This window comes from Lontra canadensis, unplaced genomic scaffold, assembly GCF_010015895.1.
Source record: "Lontra canadensis isolate GAN:19392208 unplaced genomic scaffold, GSC_riverotter_1.0 scaffold147, whole genome shotgun sequence".
Lineage (NCBI taxonomy): Eukaryota > Metazoa > Chordata > Mammalia > Carnivora > Mustelidae > Lontra > Lontra canadensis.
In genome coordinates, this window is record NW_022631141.1 from 363,155 (window position 1) to 376,232 (window position 13,078).

The 13,078-nt window shown below is 45.7% G+C and overlaps 1 protein-coding gene across 1 annotated transcript in view; it reads left to right on the plus strand.

Moving 5' to 3' along the window:
* CEP126 (centrosomal protein 126) overlaps window positions 1-13,078 on the plus strand; it is an 89,721-nt gene that overhangs the window by 59,478 nt on the left and 17,165 nt on the right. Inside the window, 2 exon segments of the mRNA XM_032844082.1 lie at window positions 3,107-3,305; window positions 6,423-8,370. Coding sequence (XP_032699973.1) covers window positions 3,107-3,305; window positions 6,423-8,370 — 2,147 coding nt within the window.

Genomic DNA, 13,078 nt, shown 5'->3' on the forward strand with positions numbered 1-13,078 from the left:
AACCTAGAACGTGTTAAGGAATAAAGTAATGGCAGGAAACAGGGAGCATCCAAAGTAGTTGATGCTGTCAGTACTCATACACAATTGTTCCAATGTGGAAAATACTAGTGGCAGGTAAACATAATTTAAGATATCAGCAATACGATCATCTAAAGGCAAAAAATTGTACGAAAAACTAGAAGGCATTTAATGCTAAAGCCTCAAGAGCAATCAGAGAATATACCTACGAAGACGGAACCTGCCTCAGGAAATAATGAGATGTAAGAATGTTAATAAAGAACTAACATTAAAATCAGCTTCCGTCACAGCCAAATCCTTATCACGTTTGTGTAATGTACTTCACCCTTCTGACAGATGCAAGGGAGAAGAAGCTGTATTTTCCCCCATATTAAGTTTTTATACTTTAAAATGCTGTTGTCAGATATCTATCTCCAATATCCATGTATGTGCAGCGACACAGCTGATCTGAGCCACAGGCAACCCTGAGAGATCTGGCCAGAGCTGAGCAGTGATCTATTTGACCTCTGTTTTTCCTTTGTACCAGTAATTTAAACCAGATTTTCTAGCCCACATTCATTACCTATATGACCACCAGACTTCTAAAAGATGAAAATACTCTTGAGAGGAGTCAGAAGAAGGGAGCGTGAGTAAGCTGCACACACGGCTCAGCACATGTGAGAGGACACTGGTTGGTCAGACGAACACATGCATGGACCCTCAGGACAAAAATATACTAGGAATCAAAAGCCTAGAGGCAGCCTGAAAAGCGTCAACAACAAAAAGAACATCTTAACAAGGCTTTCTCTCTGCCTGCCTGTCCATATGCTTTCCAACCTGTGCAGATCCATTCCTGCCTGTCCGGCTGTCTCCGCACCTTATCCCTACTTAGCTCAGCTCTCCCCTCCACGGGCCCCGTTGCTATCTCACCATTCCCAGATTCTTCCTAGCTGTCCGACTGTCTCTGCCCCTCACCAGCCCCAAACCTTGCCTGTCCGTCCATCTGTCCCCTCTGCTCTCCCAAAGACCTCTTTACCGGCCTCGGTACTATCCTACCCAGTCAAATATCTTCCTCACCCTCCAGCGCCAGGGACCCCTAGCTTCCCCAGCAGTTTCCCACATCTACCAGCCCCGGTTCCTTCCGGCCCACCTGACTGTCTACCCCACCCACCCCGAAGTTCCACAATCACCCCTCATCCTGACTCACAGAGCAAGTTACTTTACACAACTTTCAGACCCAAACATTTCCCTCCACAGCGTTCTCCTCCAGCCACTCTAATGCCTGCCCTCATTCGTCGTTCCCTTCCAGCTCGACTGGTTGTTTCCCCAACCCCTTTGGAAGCTCTCCCCGTCCTGAAGCCTTCCTGTTTATCCGCTCATCCCCCTCCTCAACCAGTCCCCACTCTTTCTGATCTCGGCCAGTTGCCTGAACACCCCGCCACCTTGGATCCTCTTTGGTCCATCGAGCGGTCTGTTCCACAACCCCCCCCAGTGTCAGATCTGCCGCAGGCCTTTGTAGACCATCGTCTCGCCTCAGTTCACTGCCACCCACCTCTCTGCCGCTCCCCAGGCTCTTCCTTGTCTTCATCACCTTCTGCTTCCACACCTTCTTTGTCCCCCGTGCAGTCCTCTTCCTCCATCCTTTCCTCTTCTTTACCCTCCTCTCCCGCCTCTCCGTCCTTACCTCCTCCATCTGACTATCTGTTTTCTCCTCTGCGTTCAGCTCCCTCTCTAATCCATCCCATGTCTTCCTCCTTTCCCCCCACGCTTTACTCTCCCTCTCTTCCTACATCCTCATCTTTTATTCCTGGTCATCCCCTCAACCTTCCTCACTGGGGGAAGAAAGTAGAGAAGAGAAGAGAAGCAAGTGGAGTAGAGAAGAAAGAAATAGAGAAGAAAAAGTTGAGAGACATCAACTTTAAAGGTAAATAAATTGGGTTTATTAGATATTTTGTAGATCTAGCAATATTTTGTTTGGGAAAGGTGACTGAAGGGGAAGGAGTCTGTGAGAATAGGAAAACCTGAAAGGCAGAGAGAGAAACACACTCTCAGCGCTCAGGAACTTGTGTTAAATACCTTCTTGCTCTCCATCACCTCCCTGCGGTCACAAAAAAAGATAGGCTGGAATCCAGTAACCATACACCTTGACTATTCCAGTTTGTCCAAATAAAGATATATATGTGTATTGGAGATAGGTATATGTTACATGTGGCTATGTATCCTACAAACATTTTTATCCTCATTAAAACAGGAGTCATCGAAGTGAGCTGGGGCTGAGTGCTCTTGGGAATCCCGCTGCCTGCCAGTGCAGTGCATCAGGAGTCAGCTGTTTGATACCCTTCCTTCCCACCCCCAAAACAGTGCTGCTCTGCTCTTTGCTTCTCACTCTGTACCTGTGCTGAAGTAGAACTTGCTAGACCTTTCCAGAAGACGCAGAATTCTAATAGAAGGTGGCGTCGCCCACTGATGTCCTGTGGGTGGCACTTCAGCACACTACAGGCAGAGCCTGCGCTAAAGATACACCTTGTGTGGCCTGAAAACCAGCTGGTCTTTGTGACACAGCTGAAAACAAGTGTGATTATCCTCCTTCATCAAGGAAGAATCCAGGCTTCCGAACTTCGTAAAGTAGGATGGAAATTCCTGTCTGCCCCAAACAGGCAGTTTTCATATTTTCTATCTGCTTGACTCTTCAACCAACTTTATTTAGGTTACGGGAATACCTACCAGCGCTAACATCAGCTCAGAGCTAAGGGTAGTGCAGCACATTTTTATCCAGATAGGAACGCTCTTGTAGAACTAAGGAACGACTCTCCGTATCTACAGGAGTTCCTTCTCCATCTGGTCCAAACAGTAAGAGAAACAGGACTTTGTAATCGAAGCCATGAATAATTGGGTATTCTTACATGAAGGTGGGCTGCTTTATTGGCACTATAACCCCACAACCATTTTTATTCTACTAGTGACTGCCTTAAATTCCCTTTCCAATATCCTTAGATCTGAACACAGACCCCCCCCACACACCCAGACAACATAAATGTGTCATTTGTATAGATAGGGAGAGGTTAACTTTATTTAAATGTACTAAATATTTTTTATGTATGGTTCACAGAGCTATAGATAATGCCTTGCCTTCATCATTGTCAAAAAATGATCACAAGCATCAGAAACATCTCTTATCCAAAATCAATTGTGGTAAAGAATTGAAGGAAAACAACAGGGCAAACTTGGCTACTAACAAAGATGCGTTCCAGCTTAAACTGGAAGAAACTCAGAAACTCCTAGAAGATCAGCATCTAAGCAGTTTGCAAGTATGAAACTATAAATATGTTAATAATAATTTAGTATCTAGTAATAAATGTCCCATCTCTGCCGTGATTTACACTAAAGAAAAGTATGCCATTAACCAAGGATAGGATGTGGATGAGTCAGTACAAATTCATCATAGATACTACGGAAATAATTGTTTAGATTTCTCTACCTTTTTGATCCTTTCTCACTCTGCTTTCTCTATTCTTTTTCCATCTCTTATATTTGGAAAAATACGCTCTATGAATGTTATTTTCTGATGAAACATGAAAGCTATTTAAAACTACAATGTAATATAAGTATCATTGTTGGAGACTGGATTATAAAAAGCATCCTGAAAATTCTAATACTTGTGGACATTAGGTTCTTAATGAAAATATATCACAATTAGCTAGAAATGGCCTTTCTGTTCTATCTCTGTTCATGCCTTCACTTAGGTTTTTTTCCCACAAAGTCTGGATTTCACCTGATTTTCCTGAAATGTTCATGTACTTTATTTTTCATGAGTAATTACACCCATTTATGAGATTCTTAGTAGGCTGATATCAAGATTAAACTCATAACCTTGGCCTGATTGATCCAGTAACTAAATAATAATAACAAGGCTTTAAAAAAAAAAAGGAAAGCAGGAGGCTGCTTCTGGCTACGATGAAATGCCTTCCTGTCATAAACAACGATAATTCTGAATAAAACATATGAAACAGCTGTTTTTAGACATTAGGCAATAGACAATATAGGACAGGATCTTGAAAAAAGGAAAACCAATGAGATAAGCCCTATAATCTCATAGGCTTTTTACCTGGACATATCCTTTGGCCAAGCCTCAGAAAAAAATCCACACCCCCTGCAGAGGCACATGAACATTAAATTAAGCTACGCAGCACAGGGAGTGTGGTCGGTCAGTGGTATGGTGCAGGGACAGACACAGCCACACTTGGGGTGAACAGAGCGTGGTGTGTGGGCCTGTCAAGTCCCTGTGTTGCACACCCAAAACTCAGGGAACATTGTGTGTCAGCCGATCTCAAGTCTAAAAAAATGAAAAATTTGAAAATTTATCTAGAGGGGAAAAGAAAGATCCATAGCACGTGAGTAAACAAAGATAAGACAGACCACATTAAGGTTGGGCCAGAATACAGTAAAGTATTTTTGAAGTTCTGAGATCTGAAAACTCCCGGCCTAAAATTCTATATCCAGCTGGCAATATCCTTCTGGAACGAAGGCAAAATGGGCATCTTCCGACAAACAGAGCCGACCAGCCCGCACTCCCCAGCTCTCGCCCAGCATCGGCACTATACGAAATGTCCCTGGAGGCTTTTCAGGCAGAAGGAAAATGGTATCAGATGAAAACTCAGATCTGTCGTGATAGCGGGTTAGTGGTGGTTAGTGGTGGATAGGTGTGGACTGCCAGCAGATGGTTCTGGATTGTTTGATAAGGTGGGTATGGGTGACTGATTTGTCAAAATCCATCAAACTATACATTTAAAATGGGTGCATTTGGCAGATAAGTCTACCTCAAGGGCATTGATTTTAAAACTGAAACAAAGACAAACTAAAAGTGTAAACCAGTACAATTCGCATATCAGTAACTTACAAGCAAACGTTGAAGTTGATAATGTTTCATTTCTTAGTGATGAGACAAAATCTGGGGGGAAAAGTATAGTGAAATCAGAAACTTGCTAAACAACTTCTCAGGCGCTTTGGGGTATGAGGCCATCACAGACCTGTAACAACAAAAATCTTAGAGCCATGAATATCACACATACATCTAGAAAGACCCTCAGACCCAGAGTTCTACATCTCATTAGATTCATCTCAAAGGAAGCTCTCGAGGGTTTGCTTGTGACTGTCTGTCAAAGCAGCTCGGCCTCAGAAACAGGTGTGCACGGAGTGTGCTCTATTTTGTTCCCATGAGGCTGAGTGCCCATCATTTTCAAAAAACACCAAAGCACCGAGGATGTATATAAGTAGGTGGTAGATGCCAGTAATGTCAAACTCTCATTTCAAAACTTATTTCATGTTAATATGTCAATAAGCGTTAACTATAGAGACTAAAATGTTTTATTCTGGAATTGATTTACTGGGCTTCTTCATTTATTTAATGGGCTAGAAAAATAAGATATTTTTGTTCAATATCAGAATATTTAATTTTTCTAAAATTTGTAAAAAAAAGGGGGGACAGTCATTTCCTTTCTTTTGAGTCCATTTAACTTTTTGACAAGATTTACAATCTGAAATCCTCTTGAATATATTTATTTATATGTGATACTAATTAATGCATTCTAGGTATATGTGAGAAATTAGAAATATCTTGAAACACATACCATACTTTGAAGTGACGATGAAATTTTATTAAAGACTGATAAGTTCCATGAAATTTCATTGAATTAGTGATGAGAATGTCTATGAAATTCATAAAAATTATTACCTGTTCTAAGTCTCAAGGACTCTTTAAAATCAATAATTGTCAATTCTACATCCTAATTAGAATTGCCTGGAGTACTTAAAAATACAAATACATGGATCCCATCCAGGTAGTAAATCATTAGGACCCAGCATAGTTATTTGTACAAAGCTCTTCCCGTGATTGTAACCTGCAGTCAGAGTCTAGAACCCCACAGTGTAGGTAGGCCACGAGAGTCCCTGCTTTCAGAAGATGCGTCCCTACGGGTGGGAACCTCACACTGGGGTCACAGAGTTTTCAGAAGCCTCATGCAAGTCCAGTGAAGCTTTCAGGGGAAAAAAATACCCTTTGTAAATAACTATTTTTCACATGGTGTTATAAAACCTTCAACAAATTCAGTACTCCCAGTGGACTAGGAATAGTAACATTATTTTCTAAGCTATAAACATAGTTAGAATAAAGAGGTAGTTGCTTTAGGCACAGAAACTAGAGCAAACACAATTTATCCTAAGTCTTCGTTGGCTCCCTCTTTTTCCCTCTGAGGACTACGCCAGGAATACAGATCACTTAGACACTTCGGCTGTTGATAGTCATAGTACTTTATTGTTTTATGCCAAGGGCAGGAGGGCTCAGTACAGTGGTGTATCAACTCATTAATTTTGGTTGTTTAAAAAGTTCTAAGCTATAGAACAATGTTCTTTTTTTTTTCTTCTTTCAGATATTTTGTGATGAAGTTAATCAAATAACAAATTCTGAAACCCTCTCGAGTACAGACAGTCTTGAGGCTGGGGAACATGAAGAAATATACTTAACACTGACGGAGGAGCTCTGCGCACGGAGCCAGAGGAACTCCCTCTCTCTCCCACCCGTAGACCTGCGGTCAGCTAGTCTGAGCGGCGGTGATGAGCGCGAACTGTCATTCTCCAGAACTCAGCGTGTAAACAAGCGGCTCGTACACGTAAGTGACCCGGAGGCTGAGACTGTCACACCTGTCTCCGATAGTTTAAGAGAAGCGAATGCCCCGCCTCCTCGTGACTGTCTGAGCGGCGCGGAACCAAATCCGCCCGCGGAGAGCGCGACCGAGAGTGCCGAGCGCTCGGAAGCCTCCGTGTCCGGCCGCCCCGTATTCGGAAGGGGTGGGAAATGCACCGTGAGAGCAGCCGGCCCCTGTGCCGGCACCTTCAAAAGGGAGAGACCCTTTGTTCCCGAGAGCCCGACATTTAAATTCAGCAGAGTCGCGACCGGGACCGCTGCAGATGGTCTCGCGCGGGAGCCCGCGCCGTCTGCGGACCGCGGCGGCGCGTCGTGCGTGCCCGAGGCGACCCGCACAGCTCTGCCCCGCGGCGGGCCGGCGGCGAGGCCCTCGCCAGAGAGCAGCCTGCGGAGACCGGCCGGCCCGGCGCCGCGTCCGGCCACGTTGGGCGGCTTGGCCGAGGTCAAAGATGACGGGTTAGCGGCCGCCCGCCGAAGTAAGGAAGACCCGCCCTTGTTTTCAGGCTTCCCCGCTGCCTCTGGCCCTCCCGGCTCTGCGTCGGACGGTGGGAAACGCGCAAGAGCCCAGACAGCAGCCTCGGGGTGTTCCGTCGCCGCTAAGGGCGACTCGGCCGGGCCGCGCAGGACGGTGAAGCGCAGCGCGCACGAGAGCGGCGGCGGGAGCTTCCTGAAGAGCATTTTAAAAAAAGAGCCCAAGGGCGAGCGCGGCCGTTTGAAGGCGCCGGTGGCAAAGCACAGCTGCAAGTGCGGAGGTCCGGGAGCGGCTCCGCGAGTCGGCGCTGAACTAGCGAAACAGAGGGCTACGGAGACCGCAAAGACGGTTAAAAAACTGAGGTGGTTTGACGAACCTGGAGATCCCGCGGGCCCGGCGCTGAAGAGCAGGACGGGGCCGTGTCCACAGCGGGGTCCGCCTTTCCGCCCTCAGCCGCGCGGGGGAGCTGCGGGCTGGGGGGCGCGCGCCCTGAGCGCCGCGGGGGCAGCGCGGCAGCAGGAGGACGGCGTCTCCGAGACGGCCGCGGTGCCTCTCACCTGTTTCGTGCCTTCCGGCTGCGGCGCGGCCGAACACGCCCGGCCGACCTCAGGAGCGGGGGGACGGCCACCCCCGTGGCCCCGGGGGGCCTCTAAAGCTGAGACGACGAGGCCGCGCGGTGCCGGGGCCCGCAGGAGAACGAGATCGGCCCCCGCGCAGGGCGCGCTGTCGTGCGCACTTGGAAGGGACGCCGCGCCCCGGCCGCGATCGGCGGGCAGAGCCCGCGGCCCCTGGGCAGCTCAGGGCGCACCGCCTGTGCCTCCGCCTCCGCCCCGCAGCACGAGCTGTAGGAGCCCAGGGGCGTTTGGCTGCCCTGCAGCGCCGCATGGAGACCCGCAGCCGGTGACGGCGCCAGGCTGCCTCCGCGCCAGCCCCGTGCTTCCCCCGGAGCGCGGCTGGCTCGGCGCGTGGGGTCGGGAAGGCGGCGGACGGATCGCACACGTGCCTTCGGGGCCCGGGCCTGCGACGCCTTCTCCACCGCGTTGTTCGCGGCGCCGGGCCCGCGCCGAAGCAGGCGGCACGGGGGCTCGTCCTGCCCGCGGAGATGGCCGCCGCCCGCCGCTCATCAGGGCCGTCCGGGAGGAGTCGGTTCCCCGACGGACGGCGCGGAGTGACGCGCGCGGCCACAGGGAACCGGATGCTGGTAAGCGCGCGCGTCCGTACCGAGCGCGCAGCCTAGGAAGTTCTGCGGGGCTTTCCGCGTGCAGCTGCGGTGCGGTGCTCCCCGCAGACCCCACACGGAACGGGGACCCGGCCGCGCAGAAACATGCCTCTGCACCGTCTGTCCTTGTCTCTGTCGGTGCCTTTCCCTTTCCTGTAAACACGTGGCCAGCTGCCTCGTTACACGCTAGTGAGACGTGCGCCCAGCCCTCCTGCTCCTGCCCCGAGCCCTGGCCGCGCTCTGCTCAGCCCTTGGCGCGCGGGTTTGCCTGCGCACAGGTGATGAGCTCCCTGTCCACGCCGGTACCCTTAGTCGCTGGCTGACTCCTCCCCAAGCCCTTGTCCTCTGGGGAGTGAACTAGATGCCCCCTGAGTTTTCCTGCCAGGAGGAATCACCTGCCTCTTGAAAAAGATAGGACTTGGGAAAAAAAAACCAGAAAAGCAATTCTTTTCCCAAAGCTAAGAGTAACTAGGTGATGTAAAGAGGGAGTTAGTTTAAAATGTAATATTCAGAGTCTTCTTTAATTAGACAGATTTTAAGGACGGGGGCTTTCCTTGTCATTCGTCGCTGTCTGCCCAGGTCCTGGCAGTTGGTAGTCACCCACACTTTTCTTAAATTGAGGGCACAGAAGTCATATTAGCAGATGGGAAGCTAAATACAAAGACTCTAAAAATTTACAGTACTTGTCTGCAAAAATAATTTTTGTTCATTTTTTAAAAAGATTTTATTTATTTGACAGAGACACAGCGAGAGAGGGAACACAAACAGGGAGAGTGGGAGAGGGAGAAGCAGGCTTCCCACCGAGCGGGGAGCCCGATGCAGGACTCTACCCCTGGACCCTGGGATCATGACCTGAGCCGAAGGCAGACACTAAATGACTGAGCCACCCAGGCGCCCCCCTTTTTTTTTTTCCGTTTTTCATCACAAGTGCCCTCCTTCTCCCCATCACCTGTTTCACCCATACCCCACCCACCTCCCCTCTGAGGACCCTCAGTTGTATTCTTTATAGTTAAGAATCTGTTTCTTGGCAAAAACCAAGATTTTTAAAAATTATTTTTCTCACTAACGATTTCATTATCTTTTAATCTAGGATTTTACAATGTGACTTTAGTTTTCACACTACATCCAAAAAAAAAAAAAACATATAGATTGAGTAAAAACCCTTGTGTACCTGTATGTATGTCTGTATATACCCCACGTCCCACCAGTTTGTTCTCTAGAGTTGAAGAGTCTGTTTTTGGTTTGTCACCTTTTTTTGTTTGCTGTGTTTCTTAAATTCTACATACAAGTGAGATCATATGGTATTTGTCTTCCTCTGACTTATTTTGTTTAGCATTAAACTCTCCAGATCCACCCCTGTGGTTGCAAATGGCAAGATGTCATGCTTTATGTGGCAGAGTAGTATTCCTCTGTGCGTGTGTGTGTGTGTGTGTGACGTCCCCTTTATCCCTTCATCTATCAGTAGACACTTGGACTGCTTCCATAATTTATTGGATCACATGGTAGCTCTGTTTTTAATTTTTGAGGCATCTCCACACTGTTTTCCACTGGGGCTGCAGCAGTTCGCACTCCCCCCAGCGGTGCACCTGGGCGCCTTTTTCTCCACATCCTCGCTGGCACTTGTCCCTTGTGTTTAGTTTAGTCATTCCGTCAGGCGTGAGGTGGGATCTCCTTGTGGTTTTGATTGGCATCTCCCTGACGATGAGTGACGATGAGCGTCTTTTCATGTGTCTCTTGCCATCTGGATGTCTTCTCTGGAGAAATGTCTCTTCATGTCTCCTGCCCATTTTTAATTGGGTTATTTGTTTTTTGGGTGTTGAGTTATATCAGTTCTTTATATATTTCGGATACTAACCCTTTCTTGGAAATGTCATTTGCTGATATCTTCTCCCATTCAGTTGTTGTCTTTTAGTTTTATTGATTGTTTTCCTTTGCTCTGCTGAACCTTTCTATTTTAATGTTGTCCCAATAGTTTATTTTTGCTCTTGTTTCCCTCACCTCAGGAGACATATCTGGAAAAATGTTGCTGCAGCCAATATCAGAGAAAGTAGTGCCTGTGCTCTCTTCTAGGATTTTTGTGGTTTCGGGTTTCTTATTTAGGTCGTTAGTCCATATCAAGTTTATTTTTGTGTGCAGTGTGAGAAGCTGGTCCGGTTTCATTGTTTTGCATGTGGCTGTCCAGTGTTCCCAGCACCATTTGTTGATGAGACTTTTTTCCTGTTGCATATTCTTGTCTATTTTGTTCAAGATTCATGGACCATATAGTGGTGGGTTTACTTCTGGATTTTCTGTTCCAGTGAGCTGGGTTCGTGCCCGTACCTCACTGTTTTGATGACTGTGGCTTCCTAGTGTATCTTAAAATCTGGGATTGTGATACCTCGAGCTTTACTTTTCTTTTTCAAGGTTGCTCTGGCTATTGGAGGTCTTTTGTGGTTCCCTGCACATTTTGGGATTGTTCCAGCTCTGTGAAAAATGCTATTCTTATTTTGATAGTGATTGCATTAGATCTGTAGATTGCTTTAGGGACTATGGACATTGTAGTAACATTTGTTCTTCCAGCCCAGGAACACGGAATATCTTTCCATTCATTTCTGTCATCTTCAGTTTCTTCTATCAGTGTTTTATAGTTTTCAGAGTACAGGGCTTTCACCTCCTTTATTAAGTTTATTCCTAGATATTTTATTCTTTTTGGTGCAGTTGTAAGTATGTTTTCTTCATCTCTCTGCTACTTCATTATCAGTACATAGAAATGGAACAGGTTTCTGTCTGTTGATTTTATATCCTGCAACCTCGGAATTCATTTCTCAGTTCTAGCAGTTTTCTGGGGGAGTCTTTAGAGTTTTCTCTATGTAGTATTATGTCATCTGCAAATACTGAAAATTTTACTCCTTTCTTACTGATTTGGATGCCTTTTATTTCTTTTTGTTGTCTAATTGCTGCAGCAAGGACTTCCAGTACTGTGTTGAATGAAAGTGGTGAAAGCAGACACCCTTGCCTTATTTCTGACCGTAGGGGAAAACCTCTTGTTTTTCCCCACTGAGTATGATGTTAGCTGTGGGTTTTTCGTATCAGGCCTTTATTATGTTGAGGTTCAGTCCCTCTAAACCTACTTTGCTGAGGGTTTTTAATCTTGAATAGATCTTGTACTTTGTCAAATGTTGTTTTTCTGCATCTATTGAAACAGGTATATGGGTCTTACCCTTTATTAATGTGGTATATCACAGTGATTGATTTGTAAATATTGAACCACCTTGCAGCCTAGGAATAAATCCCACTCCATCTCAGTGAATGATTTTTTTAATGTATTGTTGGATTCAGTTTGCTTACGTTTCGGAAAGAAAAAAGATAACTGTCTTGACAATGTTTATTAAAAAAGAGAGAGAGAGAGAGAGAATCCACACAAAACTAAACCCCCAAAAAAGGGTTTGCCGTAGTTTTTAAAAATTTAATATAATTTTAGGCAATAATGAGCAGATCTTTGGAAGTATTGCTATAGTCTACATTATTTTTTATATTGTCTGTGTATTTCAGTGGTTATTTAAACAAACTGGGGTGACACGGCTCTGGAAACTGGGGTCATGTCCAATGAAGGAGCACAAGCCTGAGAGATGTGATAGCTGTGTACAAATACTTGAAGGTTTACTGTATGAAAGAAAGAGAAAACAGAACTACACGAAGGGTAAAACTCGCAAGGATGTTTTCAGCTCAGTGTACAGGAGGGTTTGCGCTAAGACCACCAACCATGTGAGAGGCTGGGGCTCCCCATCGCTGAGCTGTTTGAGCAGCAGCTGAATGTCTGTGGGTGAGGAAGGTGGATCTCCAGGGAAAGGGGGACCTGTCGACTTCCAGGGTTTCTTCCAAAGCTATCATTCTCAGAACATCTCCAGAATTTGTCCTGATGTTTATAATTAAGAATACTGTACATTTTAAATATGTAATAATTAATGATTAATAGCTTTATTTTGAGTTTTGGTAGAAAAACTATTATGTGTAGAATTTTCACATGAGAAATTTGGCCAAAGATGCCAGTGCAAACTTTATATTTATATTTTGCAAATATACCAAAGTTCTCAGCTACTATATTAATTATTAGATAGTATTTAACTGCATGTATATGAATGGAACAATACACAGTTTTAAGCATGTACTGTATGTGTTCCCGGAATCAGTAATTTACAATCCACAAAGCTGAAATCTACACAAAGAACAATAAAGCTCAAAAACAAACAATTATGCTACAAATCAAGAAAGTACAAAAGTGTTGGCAGGTCTTGACTCCAGAAGATTTACACACAGGCTGAGGGAAGAGACAAATTCTTGACACAGCAGTCATGTGGCCAAGAAGATGTTCACTTAAAGTATTTTTAAAGCTCTTCAGAAATGGAAAGATAGGGACTTTCCAAGATCTTCTTACGCATAGAAAACAGTGTAGAGACTCTTTTGATGCCCAAACGATCTCGCTAGAAACTGTAATATTTTGCATACGTAGCCTAGCGTAGTTAGCATCTAGCTTACCCACGTGGGTGGGAATAAAATAATGCATTGCTTCTTGAGCTGTAGGTTGTGTCTCATTAGTGGATTATGAAATCAACTTCATGAGTGGTGATCAGAATTTTTTAAATAAAATACAATTTTAGTATCAGAATGTTCGAAGATAGAAACTACCAGAGGGCATCATATATTGTAAAGG